Here is a 21,458-nt window from a genome sequence, read left to right as displayed (position 1 = left end):
CCTAATTACTGCTGTCACAGATTATACTCTGTTGTGCTCCCTTCCGCTGTGTTCTAAATACTGCAACTTGCTGTGTTGGCTTCTACTGTGTGCTAGGCACTGCTATCGCAGGTTATAACCTCACCCACGAACAGTTCTAGGACTGCTGAGATCAGTCCTTCCGCCTAGATCTGTTCTACACAGATCTATCTTAGCCGAATGGCTACAGTCTGCTGTACTGCATCAATTAGGGCATCAGCCTCTGGGTCTAACTCCCCTTGGGCCCTACAACCAAGGGAAACCCTAGATGTAGGTCTAGCTGTGTTCTACGACCAACCCTAGGGTTTCTTTGCAGCAACCAACAAGAAAGATGGGAGAGTTACCTGCGAGTAGAAGAAGATGCGGCTGCTGTAACCAATCGAAAGGTCAGTGCTCTGATACCATGTTTGCTGAAATAGGGCTGTCAAATGAGAGAAGAAGAGGAAGAAGAAAAAAAAAAGAAATGAAATGGGCGGCAGTATAATGCTCAGCCAGCCCTAATCTATTATATATAAGGACATTACATAATGTTACATAAATAGACAAGAATGTCCCTGATTAGTGATGGGACACCTAGTCAAAATAAACACTAAATAAGATTAGGCCCATTAACTAGGGCCCAATAACTAATGACTTAAGACCCAACAAAGATAAGCATACAAATTAAGACAGCCGAACCAACAGTTTTATTATTATTTTTTAGTGTTATAGCATAAGGATAATGATATCAATCATTAAATTAATGGTATCTAACTGATGATGCATGGTATCAGATCATAAAGTTCCACTTTTGAAAGAGGAACTGAGAGTCCTAACCTTTTAAAAATCTTTTAAGAAGTTAACAAACTAACAAACTATAAGCTTAAGTAAATCTTAGACATGGCAAGAAGTGGAGAGACACTTTCAGGTGGTCATTAGCTGAATGAGGGAGCATTGATCTTTCCATTTTCTTATTGTAGATGCTAGCTTCTAGCATGGATATCTTGTTCAGATGGATTCTTAAACAAGCCAACTCTTTAGCAGATAAGTCTGATCGGAGGAGCTGTAGAAAGGACTAAGAGTGATGCTTGGTTATTTTGCTGGGATAAAAATTCTTATGCTTTATTTTATCTAGCTTAGCCAGTGGAGAAGTAGGAATAGATGAGTGGTTTTAGGGACCCTCTGTGTTGAGATAGCAATTCTTATACCTACTTTTGTTGTTATTTTACTCCTTGAGATTGATGGCCTTGTCTTCCTGTCTCTTGGAGGATCAGAGCATGTAATGGGGTCTCTAGAAGACAGGATTATGTGTAGATTTGGTCCCTTCCTTCCCATAGATCTGTTAAACAAAATTCTGATGGCTGATCTTTGAGAAATCTGGGGAGTTCACGACTTGTGAGGGTCTTTAGGAACTCAAATGGAAAGATACTTCATGTATATTCAGCACTGCTAGTATTGGAACATCAATTAGATCTGAGATCTTAGCCTTAGTGCAAGGTTATGTTTTACATTGTAGAGAAGATGGGCCGAATGGCCCATAGGCTGTTTATCTTTTTTATCTTTTATGTTCTTTGTTGTAATGGGCCTTAATCTGGGCTCTTATTCATTCTTATGTTATGTTTTTTAATTTTCTGCCCAACCAGGTGTCTCTCTGTAAATTACTAAAGTTTAACTTAGTGAAATGGAATTAGGGGGTGTAAGAGGAGATTATGTTTGAAAATCTCTCTTTGAACCCTAGTTGCCACCACCTTCTTCTTCCTATTCTTTCTTCTTGAAACTTGATTTCTACTACTTTTTTTTGATTTTCTGTAACTTTTTAAACAATCCTTTATTTTCAAAAGGTTGTTTTTCTTCATGGTATTAGAGCAGGCTCGACTTTTTCCTTTTTTCACCTCTTTTTTCCCATACACAGTGTGTATGGAGAATTGAATTGTATGAATAGTTAAAGAAACCTATTTCAGCCCAGTTGTTAGTGGTTTTTGGAGAGAAGGGGGCTAGTTTTGTGGTCCTCCTAACAGATTCAAGTGTGTTGCCCGAAACCCTAATTTTCTAGAGAAATTTGATTGCGGGCCCCATAGGGAGTTTGACTTGGGTGTTCAGTGACTGAAAGTTTTCTCATCGTTCATCTTGAAGATCGATTCAAGTGGATTGGTGTTCTGTGAAGTCTACAAGGAACGATTGAGATTTCTCTGTTTCTCTCGGGTTCCAAGTGTGACACAAGTAGCAGGTACGACTGCATAGAGGTTGACTCACAACACAGTTTTTCTTCTGTCTTCATTTGTTGTTATTCGAAGTTGTTAGAAGTTATTTTTGAAGTATTTTAAGAAGACACATTTCGGAAGTTGAAAACAAGCATGTTGCTGAATCTAGATAGGTTCCAGGAGCCTCTGTAGACTCTCTACTAGCTGTGACCACAGTCAAGCTAGATGGAACTAATTACCTGGATTGGTCACAATCAGTAAAAATCCATATCTGCAGTAGAGGCAAATGGGGTTTTTATCTCCGGGAGCAAAAAGGCTCCCTCGGAAGATGATCCATCATATGAAAAATGGATGCAAGAAAATTATACTGTTATTGGATGGTTTGTGAACTCAATGCAGCCGCAAATTAGTCAACACTATTTGTGGATGAATTCAGCAAAGGAAATTTGGGATAGTGTTGTTGAAACCCATTCCCAGAAATTAAATGTGGCCAGGGCTTACAAGCTGAGGAATGATGTGAAGAATTTGAGATAGGGGGAGAAACCTTTAGCTATTTATTTCTCAATACTGAAGTCTCTATGGCAAGAAATTGATTTGATAGAAAATGTAGCCTGGGACAACACTAATGATGCTGAGACCTACAAGAAACTTGTTGAGAGAAACAAGGTGTTTGAGTTTTTGACAGGGCTGAATTCAAAGTATGATATCACAAAGCAAAATATCTTATCCAAGGATAGTGTTTCACTGTCTCAAGCTTATGCCTTGGTAGGTAGTGAAGAAAGTAGGAGACTTGTCTAGGTTCAAGGGGCTGGTCTAAATGATCACTTTGCTAATATGGGAGTGAAATCCAAGGGAGTTATAGGGACTCCAAGTAGCTCAGGGAAGAAAGAAATTATTTGTGAGTACTGTAAGAAGCCAAAACACACTAAAGACAAGTGTTGGAAATTGCATCATGAGTTTCTTTCTCTTCAGTTTCAAAAGAAGTCTGATAATATGAAGGCAGGGAGTGCCAATATTGCTACTGGTCTAGATAGTAACAGATGCCCAACTGAAGAGATGACTGCTAGTGAGCAGTTAGCAGCTATGAAGGCAGAGTATGAGAAGTTTGGAAGGATGATCAGTCACCTAGAGGGTGTGGCCTCTTCTTCCAACTCTCTAGGAAATTCAACCTCTTCTGCATTTGCTCATTCAGGTATACGGGCTTTTGCCAATCATGCAACTATTTCAGGTAATCGTAGGATCCCTTGGATTATTGATTCTGGTGCTTTTAATCATATGACCAACCTTTCCACTTTGTTTGTTTCTTATGATTTACTTCCTGGCCGTGACAAAATCACCCTAATCAATGGCTCACTTGCTCCTATCTCCGGCAAGGGAACCATCAAGGCTACAAATTCCTTGGTACTTCCTTCTGCTCTTCATGTACCCAAGCTAAATACAAATTTGTTATCTATAAGTAGCCTAATTAAGTCATTAAACTGCTATTAACATTCTTTCCTTCCTACTGCGTTTTTTAGGATCTGGAGTGTCAGAAAATGATTGGGAGTGGCTATGAGGCGAATGGAATATATCTGTTGGACACTCCTGGACAGAGCCATGGACAACCTGGAAAAACTGCTTTTGGGTCTACATCTACAGAGTCCATCAGTCGAGTCATGTTAAGGGAATTAATTGTCCAGTCTTCATTGTGAGTCGTGTGAGTTGTCAAAACATTGTAGAAGCAGTTATCCTTTGAGTAATAAAAGATCTTCTTCTCCATTCCATATTGTGCACTTTGATGTGTGGGGGCCTTACCACTTACCTTTTATGAGTGGCTACAAATACTTTATCTTGTTCATTGATGATTTTTCATGGTTCACTTGGATATTTTTGATGAAATTCCATGATGAAGTTCCCAGACTTGTGAGGCAATTCCATGAATTTGTCCTAACCCAGTTTGATACTAGAATTAAAATTTTCAGATCCGACAGTGCAAAAGAATATTTTGAGAAAAACTTGACCTACTATCTCACTGATTTGGGGGTTATTCACCAAAGCTCCTGTGTTAGGATCCCAGAACAGAATGGAGTTGTTGAAAGAAAAAACCAACATATTGTTGAAGTTGCCAAAAGTATCCTATTTGCCTCACATGTTCCTACAAAATTTTGGGGTGATGTTGTTCTTACTGTAACCTACCTAATCAACCATATGCCATCCAGGGTTTTGGGGTTTAAGTCTCCCTTCAGTCTTCTTCATCCGGGCAAGGATCTTATTCCTATTCCACCCCGTATCTTTGGTTGCACTTGTTATGTACATATCCCAAGTGTCCAAAGACATAAATTTGAACCAAAAGTCCACAAGTGTATTTTCCTTGGTTATTCTCTCACACAAAAGGGTTATTGTTTTGATCCGAAGATTGGCATTCGGTATGTCTCAATGGATGTCACCTTTGATGAGCTCTCTTCCTTTTATGATTCTTCTCAGGAAAGGCATTGTCCAAAGGGAGAGAATGTCACAGTTGTTTGCCCTCCCCCTTCCTATCCCAGTTGAGTCTTCTGTTGAGACTCTTCCTCCTTCAACTGAGTCAAGGGAGGATCAGTCATTTCATTCTCATTCTAGTGTCCCTATCCCTCTTCCTTTACCTCTTCGTCATCTTTTTAATCCTAGGTTGTACCAACGGTAGAGAACCAGAAGTGAGCAGATTGTTTCCTTTACACCACATGAGCCTCCTACACTTCTAGTCACAGAAGAGACAACAGGTATTGATATAGCCCCTTTGGAGTCATCCTTTCCAGAAGGAAGTGTACTGCACATTGCATTTCCAAACACCTTTCTTATAGTTTGCTCCCTCCTTCATATTTTGGCTATCTTTATTCTATTGTTTCTAACCTAATTCTCAGGTCAGTGTTAGAAGCTCTTACTATTTCAGAATGGAGGGATGCTATGAAAACATAAATTGTTGCCCTGCACAAGAATGACACTTGGGAAGTTGTTGATTTACTTGAAGAGAAGGATCCAATAGTCTATAAGTGGGTTTTTACCATCAAATATCATGTTGATGGCACCATTGAAAAATACAAGGATAGGCTAGTTGCAAAATACACAAACATATGGGATTGATTATCTGGAGACCTTTGCTCTTGTTGCCAAGATGACTTCTGTGAGAGTTCTTCTATCTGTGGCTACACATTTAGACTGGCCACTTTATCAGCTAGATGTAAAGAATGCATTTCTGAATGGAGAGTTACATGAGGAGGTCTATATGTCTCTTCCTCTAGGGATGTATGAAACAGATATGAAATGGAAGGTCTGCAGGCTGAAGAAATCTCTTTATGGACTTAAACAGTCCCCTAAGGCATGGTTTGAAAGGTTTTTGGCTGCCCTTGTTAGCTTTGGCTATGTACAGATTTAGTTTGATCATACCCTCTTTGTGAAGAGGAGATGATCCTTGGCAGTTTACCTGATTGTGTAGATGATATTGTTGTGATTGGTAATGATGTATCAAGGATTAATGGTCTCAAATCTTTCCTTCATACAGAGTTTGAGATCAAAGATCTGGGGGAATTGAGATACTTTCTTGGCATCGAAGTTGCTAGATCCAAAGATGGGATCTTTATCTCTCAGAGAAAGTATGTACTTGACTTGTTCTCTAAAACAGGGAAGATGGGTGCTAGACCAGTTTCTACTCCTATTGATATGAGTCATAAACTCTCTGTTTTAGATGGAATATTGTTGGAAAATAAGAGAGTCTTCCAGAGGCTACTTGAAAAACTTCTCTATCTATGCATGACTCGGCCAGACATTACATATGCTGTCAGTTGCATTAGTTAGTTCATGCATGCTCCCAGGACACTTAGATGAAACTTGAAGCCTACACAGATGTTGATTGGGCCGGAAATATTGATGACAGAAGATCTACCTCTAGATATTATAGCTTGGTGGTAGGTAATATTGCCTCTTGGAGAAGCAAGAAACAATCAGTCATTGCCTGATCTTCAGCCGAAGCTGAATACAGAGCCATGGTTCATGGAGTTTCTGAACTACTGTGGCTTAGATCCTTGATGGAGGAACTGGGTATTGAGCATGATAGAACCAAACATATTGAAGTTGAGATATACTTCATTCGAGAAAGACCGACTTCTGGAGAAGTGTGCCTACCTTTCATAACTTCTAAAGGACAGTTAGCTGATTTCCTCACCAAGGGCATTCCAAAGGCTAAACTTCAGCATGATACTGGCGAGCTTGGCATGATTGATTTCTATGCTCAGCTTGAGGGGGAGTGTAGAGAAGATGGGTCGAATGGCCCATAGGCTATTTATCTTTTTTATCATTTATGTTCTTTGCTGTAATGGGCCTTAATCTGGGCTCTTATTCTTTCTTATGTTATGTTTTTTAATTTTCTACCCAATCAGGGGCCTCTCTGTAAATTACTAAAGTTTAACTTAATGAAATGGAATTAGGGGTGTAAGAGGAGATTATGTTTGAAAATCTCTCTCTGAACCCTAGTTGCCGCCACCTTCTTCTTCCTCTTCTCTCTTCTTGAAACCTGATTTCCGCTACTTTCTTTTGATTTTCTACAACTTTTTAAACAGTAATTTCTTTTCAAAAGGCTGTTTTTCTTCTTACATCTATTTGTTCTTGAGTCAATTTTGATCCTTTGTGTCTTCACTTTACATTGAATGGCACACTAACAAGCATTTCTTATCTATCAAATTAACACCAGTATGTGGTCTTGAACTTGTAGTGCTTTTGATGGCTTTCACTTACTAGGTTTTTGCTAAAAACTGTGTTTGCCATGTCTTTCTTGGCCTTCCAACGCCTCAAACAGCCTTCATTACTTTATGTTTGCAAATGTATCAATGGTACTCATTATTAAAGATTTTCCTTTTCATTGATGTATGTTGGTCAACTTTATTTTTGTTTTGGAGCAGCTACAGTAGTCCGAACCAGTGAAGAAGGAAGAAGAAGATGAGGAAGAAGACAAGAGAAAGAAAGAACAGGAGGGTCTAGTCGAACTGATTAGTTTCCCATTCAGTCGACCCCCTTGTGTTTATTAGGTTCTAATTACACTTACAAAGACTAAACTGCCCTCACTTAAGTGTGGGGCAGAGTACTCTAATAAAACAGCCACATAAGCAAAGTACTTAACTGACATAAGATTACTAAATTACCCTTATTCGGCTCACTCTAACACTCCCCCTAAAGCTGGAGAATATATGTCATATAATCCCAGCTTGTTACATAGATGATTCACTTTCCCTGAGTTTAGAGCTTTTGTAAACAAATCTGCCCATTGATCATTCGAGCCCACATGTTCTGTGTTTATCTCTCCAGCAAGGACCTTCTCCCTCACAAAGTGGCAATCAACCTCTATGTGCTTTGTTCTCTCATGAAATACAGGATTGGATGAGATATGGAGTGCAGCTTGGTTGTCACAATACAGTCTCATAGGTTTATCCATGTGAAACCCAATTTCTTGTAGAAGATTCCTCAACCACACTAACTCACAGGTAGTATGTGCCATGGCCCTATACTCAGCTTCAGCACTACTTCTGGTCACGACCGTCTGCTTTTTACTCTTCCACGTCACAAGATTTCCTCCAAGAAATGTGCAATAGCCCGTAGTAGATCTTCTGTCATTCATTGAGCCTGCCTAGTCTGCATCTGTATACCCCACTACTTCAAGTTTTCCTCCTGGTTTATACAATAGTCCATGACCTGGAGCTCCTTTCAGATACCTCACAATTCTAAGAATTGCATCCCAGTGAGGTATACGAGGGTCCTGCATGAATTGGCTCACCACACTGACTGCAAAGGATATGTCGGGTCTCGTGATAGTTAGATAGTTCAGCTTCCCCACTAGTCGTCTATACCTTCCAGGATCTTCAAATACTTCTCCTGTATCACTACTCAACTTAACATTTGGTTCCATAGGGGTCTCAGCCGGTTTTGCACCTAACAGTCCTGTTTCTTCCAATAGATCAAGAACATATTTTCTTTGGCACAGATTTACACCTTGTTTTGACCTGGCAACCTCTATTCCCAAGAAATATTTTAATGTTCCAAGATCTTTTGTTTGGAAATGGTTTTGCAAAAATACCTTTAATTTGCCAATCCCCAATTTATCACTACCAGTAATGACAATATCATCCACATAGACCACTAATAGAATCTTCCCAGCTTCTGAGTCATAGCTGAACACTGAGTGATCTACCTGGCACTGCTTCATTCCAAAACTCTTCACCACTTCACTGAACTTCCCAAACCAAGCACGCGGCGATTGTTTCAACCCATAAATTGCCTTTTTCAATCTGCATACCTTACCATCCTCCCCCTGAGCAACAAACCCAGGTGGTTGCTCCATATATACCTCCTCCACAAGATCACCATGGAGAAAGGCATTCTTGATATCAAGCTGAAACAGAGGCCAATCATACATAACTGCCAGGGAAATTAGTACACGAACAGAACCAATCTTAGCCACCGGAGAGAATGTCTCCATGTAGTCTACTCCATACAACTGGGAGTAACCTTTAGCAACAAGTCTGGCATTCAGACGCTCTACACTACCATCTGGCAAGTATTTCACAGTATACACCCATTTACATCCCACAACATGCTTACCAGGTGGGAGAGTAGTAAGTTCCCACGTTTGAGTATGTTGAAGAGCAGAAAGTTCCTCCTCCATTGCCTGCCGCCAATCAGGTGAACTGAGAGCTTCTTGGACATTGTTAGGTATGGAAGTAGAGGATAAAAGGGAAACAAACTGGCGATGTGATGTAGAAAGACGAGATAATGAAACGAAATTGGAAATGGGATGGAGGGTAGAACTGCGTTTACCTTTCCGTAAGGCAATGGGTAGATCAAGGTTTGAGGGTTCAACAATAGGAGCCATGAGAGGATCCGCAGATGAGGTAGAAGCTGGAGGAGGGGCCGGTGCCGTTCGACGTGTATACACTTGCCGGATTGGTGGACGTTCGGTGGTGATCTGCATGGGATGAGGTGATGAGTCTACTCCAACAACAACATCTGGAACTGGATCACTGACAGGGAGAGGAAGAGGAAGTGCGGGTGGAGACGAGGGTGCTTCAGGACTTGAGAAGAAGGGGACTGACTCAACAAAGGTGACATCAGGACAGACATAGCACTTCCGGGTAATGGGATTATAACACTTGTACCCTTTCTGAGTCCGTGAGTAGCCAAGTAAGACACATTTAATTGAGCGTGCATCTAGCTTGTCTATTCCAGGGCTCAGATTGTGGACAAAGCACACACAACCAAAGACACGAGGAATTAATGGGAATGGAGATAAAGTGGGAAACAAGATAGAGAAGGGGGACCGACCATGAAGAATGAAGGAGGGCATCCGATTAATGAGAAAACATGCAGTGAGTACAGCATCACTCCAAAAACGTTTAGGAACATTCATGTGGTGAAGAATAGACCGAGCAGTTTCAAGAAGCTGACGGTTCTTCCGTTCAGCTACCCCATTTTGTTGAGGGGTGTATGCACATGATGTCTGATGAATAATGCCATGCTGTTCTAAATACTGTTGAAATGAAGTAAGAAAGTATTCACGACCATTATTTGAACGGAGAATTTTGATTGGAACACCAAATTGTGTGCGTATTTCAGCATGGAATTTTTGAAAAATAGAAAACAATTCACTTCTTTCTTTCATTAAGTAAATCCATGTCATTCTTGAACAATCATCAATAAAGGAGACAAAATACTTGTACCCATTATAAGACTCTATTTTGATTGGACCCCAAACATCTGAATGAACCAAAGAAAAAGGACTCAACATACGACTCTCAACTCTTGGACTGAAGGACACACGATGATGTTTCCCAAACTGACATGACTCACATTGCAAAACTGACAAATGACTCAATGACGGGACCAAAATCTTGAGAGCCTTGAGAGATGAATGTTCCAGTCAGCAATGCCATTGTAGAGGAGTAAGCGAAGTCTGAAGAGCAATTGAAGATCCACCACCGTCAAGATAGTACAGTCCACCAGCTTCATGCCCCACACCAATCTTCTTCCTCGTCTTGAGATCCTGAAAAACACAGGTGGAAGGAAAGAAGGTAACGGAACAGTTAAGAGCTTTGGTTATTTTACTAACATACATAAGATTGAATGGAAACTTAGGGACATATAAAACAGATGATAAGGGCACAGGAGCCATGTCAATATTACCAACACCACATATGGGAGATGAGGACCCATTGGCAAGTGTAACAGTTTGTGATGTGGAGGTTTCAGAGAGAGAAGAGAACACACCTGGAGTCCCGGTCATATGATCTGAGGCTCCAGAGTCAATAATCCAGGGAGAGGTTTTAGATGACATGCAAGCAATACCTGATTGGGCAAGTGTGGCAGTGGTATGCTGTGAAGTAGTTTGAAGGAACCGTTCATACTCATCACGCGGTACGCTCACCATTTCCCTCCCAGAGGTAGATGTAAATGTGGGATGAGTTCGGTCTGCCGGTTTACTGTCACTGATATCAACCTCACCCGCCACAGCATGATTAGCCCATTTAGAGGGAGGGCCATGTAGATCATAACAGAAATTCACTGTGTGTCCCTCTCTACCACAATGAGTGCATTTCCTTGTAGAGTTATTCTTCCCTCTGCCACGACCTCCCCCTGAGTCACGACCACCCCGACTAATCATGGAACTGCCACGGCCTCCTCGGGGAGCATGACCTCCCCCTCTTGTACTATATCCAACCCCTCGAGATGTCACAAGTGCTGATCTATCAGACTGTGTAGAGTTCTCTGTCTGTCCCAAAGAGATTCTACGAAGCCTTGAGAATACTTCCTCAAGTGTAGGAAGAGTAGAGCCCCCCAATATTTGGGCTCTAATTGGTTCATATTCCGACTTCAGCCCCACTAAAAATCTTGTAACATCTAGTTGCTCCCTTTGCTGTTGTTGAACTTTAATATCTGGAGTAAGGGGGTGATAGACATTGAGTTCATTCCTTATATTCTTCATGTTGGCATAGTACTCTTCTAGTGTTTTGGTTCCTTGTTGTAAATCAAAATACTCCTGATAAAGCTGATACACTATTGTTGTGTTATCTTGTCCAGAATATAGCTTCTTAGCATGCTCCCATATATCCTTAGCCATATCAAGAAACATGAAGTTGGCACTAATTTTAGGTTCCATACTATTCCACAGCCAAGTCATGATTTGAGCATCTTCTTGCTCCCAATCATCAAACCCTGGAGAGTCCTCCGATGGCTTTTCATCTCTTACATGCTTTACTTTCTTCTTTGCCTTGAGAAACATTTCCACTGATTTGGCCCATGGAACATAGTTCTCCCCATTCAGCTTAATTGAGGTCATTTGTACCCCTAAGTAGTCGGAGGAAATTACCACATTAGGTTTCTGATCATTGTAGCCATCTCCTATTGCTGCCATTGTACTCTTTCACAGTTGCCTCTAACCTTACTTCTCAGCTACAAGCTGATTGATGTTGTTCATAGTTTGATACTTCAGCACCTATTGCAGCCCCTAAACACAGCAGTGGGAGCACACACTTGTTCTTCTTTACACTACTGCTGACTTCACACACCTACGACCCACATAAGCATCATAAGCACCACAACACAACAGTAGGCCCTCTTACAACCACTCAATAAAAAAAATTGCGCATCACAAGCACCACAACACAGTCAAACTGCTACACCCAGTTCAGATTTGTTTAACACACTTAAGAGGGCATTACATGACCACAAGGAGCTTGGCAAGGTCACTGCATTCCACCTTACACCACTCGGCCACCTACAGCAGCCCTAACACCACTCAACAACTCACAGCAGCCCTACACCATTCGGCTACTGCACACACAGCTCTTTTTAGGGCAACAATGAACCTAGTTCTCTAGGTTCTAATCAGTACTAACTGATTCTTGAAGGGTTCCTACCCAGAAATACCAGCAACACAAGAGGACTAAATAACCAACCTTCCTTTGAGAGTATCAGCCAACCATTCACTGCTGAAATCACCTTCCTTGATGAAGAAAACTGTGCGCAGCAGAGAGCAACGAACTGTGATGTCTCAGACCTAGGGCGAACCAGCTCTCTCCATTAACCAACTAGAAACAAAGAGGAGGGTGTCACGAACACAGCTGAGATGCTTTGCAAGCGGAAGCAGGTCAGAAACCTTGCTCTGATACCATGTTTTGGAGCAGCTACAGTAGTCCGAACCAGTGAAGAAGGAAGAAGAAGATGAGGAAGAAGACAAGAGAAAGAGAGAACAGGAGGGTTTAGTCGAACTGATTAGTTTCCCATTCAGTCGACCCCCTTGTGTTTATTAGGTTCTAATTACACTTACAAAGACTAAACTGCCCTCACTTAAGTGTGGGGCAGAGTACTCTAATAAAACAGCCACATAAGCAAAGTACTTAACTGACATAAGATTAGTTAATTACCCTTATTCGGCTCACTCTAACAATTTTTATAATTTTATGGAATAAAATTACCATATGCTCAACAGAAGTATACATTTTTATCTGATTTGAAGTGTGCTTATTCATTTCTCATATCTCTATTTTTTTTTTTCTGCAGCTGCTATGCTAATGCAGTGCTCCAGTGCCTGGCATTTACTCGGCCTCTAGCTTGTTATCTTCTTCAAGGGCGCCATTCCAAAGCATGCATGTTTCTGCTCTTCATCTTGTCTTTGGTTTTTTGGTTTATTTGATTTTCTGTGATAATTTGTTTTATGGCATCCTTGTTTTGCTAAGTTCTTTTTTGTCTTTTTCAGGCCCAAAGAAAGAGTGGTGTTTCACCTGTGAGTTTGAGGCTCTAATTATGAAGGCGAGAGAAGGGAAGTCCCCTTTATCCCCTATTGGTATACTTTCTCAAATACAAAACATTGGCAGTCATCTTGGTCATGGGAGAGAAGAGGATGCCCATGAATTTCTAAGGTGAATACATTTTGGGTGCTTATTATTTGAGTTTTTGTCATTTCCATCATGTTTGTATTCTGATTTAATCAATGAGTATTTTGGTAGGTATGCCATTGATGCAATGCAATCTATTTGCCTAAGAGAAGCTGGATCAAATGAGGATGTCCCCTATGCAGAAGAAACAACTCTCATAGGCCTGATATTTGGGGGTTACCTTCGATCTAAGGTACTTTGTGGCATTTGAGAGGAATTACTATTCGGATTATTGTGGAAAACTTGAGTGTTGCTAGTGGTTAAAATTTTTATTATTTTATTGGGTACAAGTGCATGATATACCACACATCTGGAATGTTGTCAGTCTATACAAGGGACCATGGATGGGAGCCACCTGGACTGATACAATGTTTCAGATATGATGCACTCTCAAGCAAAATTGAACTTGTGTGAGTGAAGTATAGAAGGTTATATAAAGTTATATAAGAGGACTTTCTTTGGGGGGTGTCCTTTAGTTGCTTGAATTCCTTTTTTTATCTTTGTATTGTTAACATGTCGAATATATATATTTTTAATTGTTGAGTATTTAGCACAAATTACAAAGAATTCCTTTACTTTAACTGGTGAATGTTGATCATTCTTTATTATAATTAAACATTCACTTTTCAAATTAAGATATTTTCCCTTGGGGATAAATTGTTAGGCCCCTTGGTTTTGTTGGTATAAAAACTAGTTTTTAACCGTTATTTGCAATATGTCCATGTGTTCTTGTTATTTTAATTTTGTAAAACAAATTATACATTATTCTTTTATGTGCATACATTTAGGCGTGCAACATGGGCGGGCCTAACCTGAGCATGGGTTGACCCAGCCTGAATTTAACATGGGCTGGGCTTGGGCTCAAGACTTCAGGTTTTTATTTTTTATTTTTTATTTTTTGGGCTCGACTTGGGCCTAGCCCAAACCCGGCCTGACCTTATCCCAACCTGAGCCTGGCCCAACTATACACATTCATACATACATATATAGATATGTATTTACATATATACATACATATTTGCATACATATGTACATATATACATACATATTTGCATAAATGCGTACATACATGTGTAATTTTAGAGTGGGTTCATTGACCAACCTGAGCCTGGCCTAGGCCTGAGCCCAACCTAAGTGCATCAAATTACAGTGCGGGCTGGGCTTGGGTTGGGAAGATCGGGCTTGACCTCGGGCTCGGGCCTTAGGCCCAAATCTTAGGGTTGGACCTGGGTTGACCATAAACCCGGTCCAGCCCTCACTTGCACCCCTACATATATTCCAAGCAGAAAATCAGATTCTGAAAAATCTTGTGACATGTGAGATGGGATCCACCTACAATTTGATGTCCACCAATGGAGATCACATTTACACCTTTCTGTCTCTAGCAATCAGCTGTCAAAAGTGAATGCTGTTGTTAAACTCAAAAGTTTCCAACAGCTGTCTAGGGCTGGACATCTAATATGCTTTGAGGTCTCTAAATATCATATGCCTAGAGGCAAGGCGCCAGCTAGCTGGTTGGTAAGGTCTCCTGCTTGTTGTAGCAGAGACTTGGGGATCAAGTCCTGCCTGCACCTGGTTTGGGGGGTGGGATACCCCTGTCGTGTAGCCCTTCAGAAGATATATATATATATATATATATATATATATATATATATATATATATATATATGCCTAGGGGTGCAACTTGGGCTGGGTTAACCCAAACCCAACTTGAACCCAGTTCAAAAAGGTCGGGTTGAGTTGGTTAGGGCTAGGGTTAGGGTTGAGATTTATAAATCCAATTTGACTTTGAGTTGGATTAGGGTTGAGGCCTTGAGCAACCCGACTCAACCCAAATCCGAAGCATTATGCATAGTATATACTCTAGTAATGGTACTCCCTTCTCCACCTAGCTTTATCCTTATAATGTACTAACCTAAACCAGTGAACCGAATATTCTTTTTTCATTCTATTTCTGCTGTATCGCTGCCCTGAACTCCTTCAATCTTTGTTTTATCTTGTTTGTGTCATAGATTCGTAGACTCATCTTCTTGCTTTACCAATTGCTGATATGTCTTAAGCACTTACTTTGATTTAGGCTCAAGATAGATCTAAAGTCTCAATATCATACATTTACTGGTCACTAATCAAGTCATCTTACTATTGATAAAATTTCCCATGCTACACATTTTTGTAACTAAAAATTTTCTATCAAAGCCAAAGCGACAGATAGGGGTTTGAGTGTTTGGGAGAGTTTTTGACACCCTCATTGATTAGTTGGTGTGCTGTTTAAAAACAGGCTGTCTTTTGAAATTGCAGATAGTAGCAGTTGGAATGTGACTTTTTATTTGCTTGATTTTTTGTTTCTATTTTCTTTTAGTTGTTGGTATTTTTATGTAGTTGTCTTTGTAGTCAGTTATTATCTGTGTTGTTTGAGGGGTCTTAGTTGTTTGTAGTATGTATACATTGTGACACATTGGAACACATTTAATAACAATTGAAAATTGATGGAAGAATTAAGATTTTGATGTATTAATTTTCATAAAACCAATATAATTTATATTCTTTTTTTATTAGTATATCAATTTTAGCGTTTATTACCCAACATTTCCTTAAGAAGATAAAATTTACTTAAGAATTAAAGTGCATATGCTTATGGCAAGCAACTATAATATGGCACAACGGTAGACTTATGATCACTACAAACTAATGACTAAGGTTTGAATCATCTCACATGTAGTTTTTATAGCCAAATTTAAGGCATGTTTAATGGCATATGATAAATTCGAATTTGAATTTGAATTTGAATATTGATTGAAAATGTAGCATGAAATAAAGGAGTATGTTTAACATAGCATTAAATAAATGAATTATTAGAGGGGGAGTAATTATAGGGGTTATAGATAGTAATTATAGGAGTTATTAAAGAGAGGGGGAATAGTAAATCGGAATGTATTGGCTGATACATACATAGTGGTGGCCTGTATCGGGTCTGTATTAGCCGATACAGATCCAAAACGATCCGATACGGACATGTATCAAACCATACAGACAAAAAGGAACGAAACTCTTGATTTTGTTGCGTTCCATGTATCAGACTCCTACAGAAACGATACGTATTGGCCGATACAAACTGATACGTAATGAAATTTTAAACCTTGGTATGCACAGTGCAAATACAAGGTTTAGAAATACGGTATACAAGGTTTTGCACTTGAGTGATTGATGCAACCAACAGTGAAAACATTCCTAATAAATCTTCTTAAATGGATCATATCAATACGCTCACATGTTGGTCTAGAGTCCCATTCTGGTAGTTAAGATCATGGTTTTCAAAACTGGACTGGAAACAGAACCGTTTTGGCCACTGGTTCCCAGGTCAAAGTCAAATGGTCTGGCCGTCTGGTCCAAACCCAGGTTGGGTGGTTTTGGGGTCCAAAACCAGACCTGGACTTGTGGCCATTCCTAGGTCAACTGGTCTGACAGTCCTGTCCAGTCTGGTTTTCAAAACCATGGTCAAAATATCAGTGTCCCATCCAACGGCAATCACATGTGTCAACTATATAAGTGAATTACACAGGCTCAAGCTTGGAAGGGATATTTTAGGTCTACAAGGAATTGAGTTATTTAACGTGCTCAAGCTTGGAAGGGATATTTTAGGTCTACAAGGAATTGAGTTATTTAACTCCCTTGTGTAAGTCCCACTCACCTTAGGATCTTCTAATCATAGACAAGCATAACTATATTTAGAATGCTTTATACAAACTGCAAAGAAAAAAATCTCATTTTTTGATAATATGACAAATGTATGAAGTAAACTTGGCTTTACATTAGCGCATGGAAATGACATTTCGAATAGTCTCAGACCTTGGGGCTGTGAAAACAGTCCAGTATGAAGGGAGTTTCTCTCTTAGATGACCTGATCAAGCCAACATGACACATGCTAGACAGGGGACAGGTAGAACTCAATTTTTTTGGGCACAGTTGTAATAGAAGTGATTTGTAACTAACTGTGTTCGGGGAGAGATAAGAGGCGTTATCTCTCGCTGGTTCATTTGATCTACTCATTTTTAATAATTAAATGAAAAGGATTCAGTTATAGGTCAAAAGGAAAATGACACATCACTCAAGTGGTCTCTATGCAGCACTCCCTTCTCCTTTTGCTGCCCTCCCTGGAGGGATACCAAGAAAAAAGGGTTACTCTGCTTGCTTTAAGATTTGTTTATCATTAGCTTTAATGTCCTTGAGTTCTTTAAGGTTCTTTATCCATTTAAGTAACAAATGATACAAATAGGTGAACTGTTTTTGGTGTGTAATACCTGTTACAAACTTTTGGGTAGGTAAATCTTGTTTAATCTTTCCTTTGTAAAAAGATTATTTTTTTTTCTCAAAAAAGAAAAGAAAAGAAAATCTTTGTACAACTATACTGATCTAAGAAAAACATTTTTGATAACCTTTACCAATAAATCTTTGTATAACCATGACTGGGATATGCAGATAAGGTGCTTGAAGTGCCAAGGAAAATCTGAGCGTATTGAACGCATGCTGGATCTTACTGTTGAGATTGAAGGTGACATTGGAACCCTTGAAGAGGCACTTGCAAAATTTACGACTGCTGAAATCTTGGATGGAGAAAACAAATACCAGTGTGAGAGGTAGGTTAATTTCTTGTTTGGCTTTACACCTCTTGATTATTACCCTTTGGCATTATTCATTTTAGAGGTGGGAACCATAGTTTCTGATCTCCTTGATCCTCTTTGGGAAGTTTAGCGTGGATGAGAAGACATGGCAACTATATAACCTATGGAATGCAGCCATATCTTTTTCTACTTCAATCTTGCACTAGAAATTGATGGGCCTATGGTACAACCATTGGAATTAGAACTCACAGATGGATGCTTGAGTTTCACATTCCATCTTAAGGTGTTTTGGCCAAGCTGTTACAAATGTCTGAACTAATATAATAGCCAGAGCTGCACTAATTGCAGTCTTACCTGTCACCTTTGTAGGATCTTTAAAAATAAAACCTTTTTAATGCCCTTTTTGTCCAATCAGATGCAAATCTTATGAGAAGGCTAAAAAGAAGTTGACGGTATTGGAGGCTCCTAATGTCCTTACCATTGCCTTGAAGCGGTTTCAGGTAACTTCAAAAGAATGTAAAATCCTGATGCTCTGGTTGTTTTCAGCTTCTTTATGATAACTTCACTCTCTGCTTTGCAGACTGGTAAATTTGGCAAACTAAATAAGTTGGTTCGGTTCCCTGAGGTCCTGAACCTGACTCCATATATGAATGCGGCAAGTGACAAATCTCCTGTGTACACACTTTATGCGGTTGTGGTTCACTTGGATATTATGAATGCTGCATTCTCTGGTCATTACATATGCTACGTTAAAAATTTTCAAGGGAAATGGTTCAAGATTGATGACAGCATGGTATGTTTCCTTTGTACCATTAATCTCTCTCTAGAACATGGTTCTATTTGTGTTCTGTGTTACATCATGATTTTGGACCATCTATGAGAAATGCAATGCATCAGTTCTGTGTACCTTGAAAACCAACCTGTAGCGGATGCATCCAGTCCAGGGGATTACACCTAACATGGAAATTGTTTAATTGGATGGTTTAACAAACCATCTGGTATAAACTTTTGGATGATAAGTAGAAAATATGAACCTTCTAGTCAAAAAGCATAGAGTTGATGGTTTAATCTTGCCTTAAAAGTGTCTTGTAGGTGGATCAATTGTATCCTGTGTTCCACATTTCTGGTTCTTGCAACATGTTACTACTTCATTGTTTACCTATTCACTGGTTTGTTTGGTTGATTGGGTTCTTGAGTTGGTAATCTGCATCCTTTCATTGAACTAGGTTTGCTAACACTAATATTATATTCCTTTTCTAGTGCATAGAGTTCTTGGTGGGAATGTTTAACAAAGGAAAATTTATTTTGTGGTATTATATGTATGTCATTGATGAGGATGGGCCTTGGCACAACGGTTGGGCTGTTCTATTGCGACCTGGGTGACCGGGGTTCAAATCATGGAAACACCCTCTCTGTGTATCTGCTTGGGTAAGGCTGCGTACGTCTGTCCCTCCCCTGACCTTGCTTTGGCAGGAGCCTTGTCCACTGGGCTGCCCTTTTTTTATATGTATGGCATTGATGCATTATGTGGTAAAAAATTTGCAAATGCGGATTAAAATTTTACATGTAAAAGGAGGTATTCTTTCTTTTTAGGACAAACTCAACCCAACTAAGCCTTGTCCCAACTATATGGAATTGACTATGGGAATAAGATGGCAATTCAAGGTTCATGTTCATAAGAGTTTGGCAAGAAGTTTTAATTGCTGCTGCCAGTTTGATGCAACGCTTGTTATGTACTTGACCAAGCTTTTTCAGCCAATGTCCTGGCAGGTAGCCCTTTCTGTCTAGTGGCTTTCACTCTGCTCTAGGCAGCCTTTTCCATGATTTGAACCTGAAACATGGGTAGGCTCTGATACCAATTATTATGTTGACCAACATGCCAAAAACCTTGAAGACTGTTGGAATGTGTCAATTCAAGCTGTTTAACCTTTAAGGCTGTAACAACCGTTCTCTTTTATCCTGGCCTGAGACTGAAAGTGTATGACAAGCTCAATATTGGCAGAGTTGTTGACAAACTCGTAGAAACTTAAGGGAAGGGAAGGTCTTCCGGTTCCTAAATGTTTAGGATTTCTATATAAAATGTGGCTAATAATATCATCATTTCTATTGATGAAGTAAAATACTGATTTTTGTTTACTAAGTTATTAGGTCTCTTTAAAATATGTAAGATTCTAGGCACTTTATTTGAAATGCTAATAAATCGGAGTCCTTATCTGGGCTTTATATCTTCAAAATGAATGAACTTTTGGCCCCTTTTCTATTCGACAAATGAATGCGACCAAAATTGATAACTATGGTCCAACTAGGGTAGTGGTGCCTCGCAACATCAAAAATCTAATGTTCTGTCAGCATTTTTTCTGTGACTAATTCTTTTTACTTTAAATAAAAATATTATGGTATTGGTCTATTGGATGTATTGCTTTTAACAATTATGGTCATGGATGTTAGGTAAAACCTGTTGAGCCTGAGAAGGTTTTGTCAAAAGGGGCATATATGCTCCTTTATGCAAGGTAATGAGACAACTTCTGGATCCATATGTTTTATGAATTATGATTCCTCTTGTTTCTGATCCCTGTGATGTAAACAAATTTAATTGTCTTATGGTTAGGTGCTCACCACGGGCCCCAAGTTTGGTAAGGAATTCATTGATCCATGATGACAAAGTGAAGAGAAGCAGATGCTCTGTAGCTGTTCCTTCCAGCCATAGTGGGAATAATATGTCTAATGAAAGGCCTAGTGCAGTTCCAAGTGCTAGCCCTAAAGACCTTCCCCTTTGGACGACTACGGATGGTACTATCAACTATGGATCTTTTGATTCAGATAATAGGAGTTTCCGCCGTCATCAGATTCCTAAAGTTGATTGGTTCAGTGATAGCTCGTCCCTTTTCAGCTGCTCGGATGAAGGTTCCTGCAGTACAGAGAGTACGAGGGACTCTACCAGCACAGAGGACTTGCATGAATACATATTTGGGGAAGCGATCTGTTGTTGGAAAAGCCCTTTGAGGGTTTCATCAGACTCTGATGGTGCTTCTTCCCCTTTGGGCTCGAGTTTTTCACCCCAATCAATGTCAAAGAGTCATTCATTGAATTCTCCTGATACAAGTGGGTATCAAACTTACAGCACAAAACCGGAGACAGGTAAAGCTTCAACGAAGCTACGTGATGTGAGCGGCATAGGAGAGGATCTGCAAGGGAAGGAAAGGCCTCCCCTTTTGTACTCTGACACAACTAAATCCTGTAGAAAGTTTACAACCCATCGTAGTAGTAGTAGCAGCAGCAACAGCAATAGTCTTGGTAGTTGTAGTTGTAGGGAGACTGACCGGAAACGATTAGGCGTTGTTAACCCTTTTGGTTGGAGATCTGGTGTAACAATGAGAAGAGGTACTAGGGAAAGAGCGGCTCAAACATTTTATTGAAAGGTTTGAGTTTGGGAAATAAGAGTTTAAGTTGTAATGTAATGTATACCTTTTGCTGGTTGAATGGAAGAAATCAGCTGTTAATTTGCATCTCTCACTCTCATGTGGTCCTCCAAGAATTACCTGGAACGCAGCAATTCCAAATTTCAATTTGTATTTTCACGTTTTATTTCAGCTTTGAAGAGGAGTTGCTTGAGCGTATTATGTTTGGATGTTTTAGGGTTCTCATAAATCTGTCCTAATTCTTCCCTCTAAAATTTGACATTGGGGCTAATGGAGGCGTTTTGAAGCGT

At 39.8% G+C, this 21,458-nt stretch overlaps 1 protein-coding gene across 1 annotated transcript in view; it reads left to right on the top strand.

Moving 5' to 3' along the window:
• LOC148876621 (ubiquitin carboxyl-terminal hydrolase 17-like) overlaps positions 1-21,255 on the top strand; it is a 36,476-nt gene extending 15,221 nt beyond the window's left edge. The window contains exons 4-11 of the mRNA XM_088981260.1: positions 12,756-12,841; positions 12,952-13,114; positions 13,202-13,322; positions 17,607-17,764; positions 18,165-18,249; positions 18,330-18,542; positions 20,198-20,259; positions 20,358-21,255. Of these exons, the coding sequence (XP_088837386.1) occupies positions 12,756-12,841; positions 12,952-13,114; positions 13,202-13,322; positions 17,607-17,764; positions 18,165-18,249; positions 18,330-18,542; positions 20,198-20,259; positions 20,358-21,165 (1,696 nt within the window). The 3' untranslated portion in view covers positions 21,166-21,255. The remainder of the gene's footprint in view (positions 1-12,755; positions 12,842-12,951; positions 13,115-13,201; positions 13,323-17,606; positions 17,765-18,164; positions 18,250-18,329; positions 18,543-20,197; positions 20,260-20,357) is intronic.
• The last annotated feature ends 203 nt before the right edge of the window (positions 21,256-21,458 follow it).

The sequence above is a fragment of the Nelumbo lutea genome, chromosome 1 (assembly GCF_056320005.1).
Source record: "Nelumbo lutea isolate HS-2025 chromosome 1, American lotus-T2T, whole genome shotgun sequence".
Lineage (NCBI taxonomy): Eukaryota > Viridiplantae > Streptophyta > Magnoliopsida > Proteales > Nelumbonaceae > Nelumbo > Nelumbo lutea.
The sequence above is the reverse complement of the archived record's forward strand: the minus strand, read 5'-3'. Positions and strand labels throughout refer to the sequence as shown.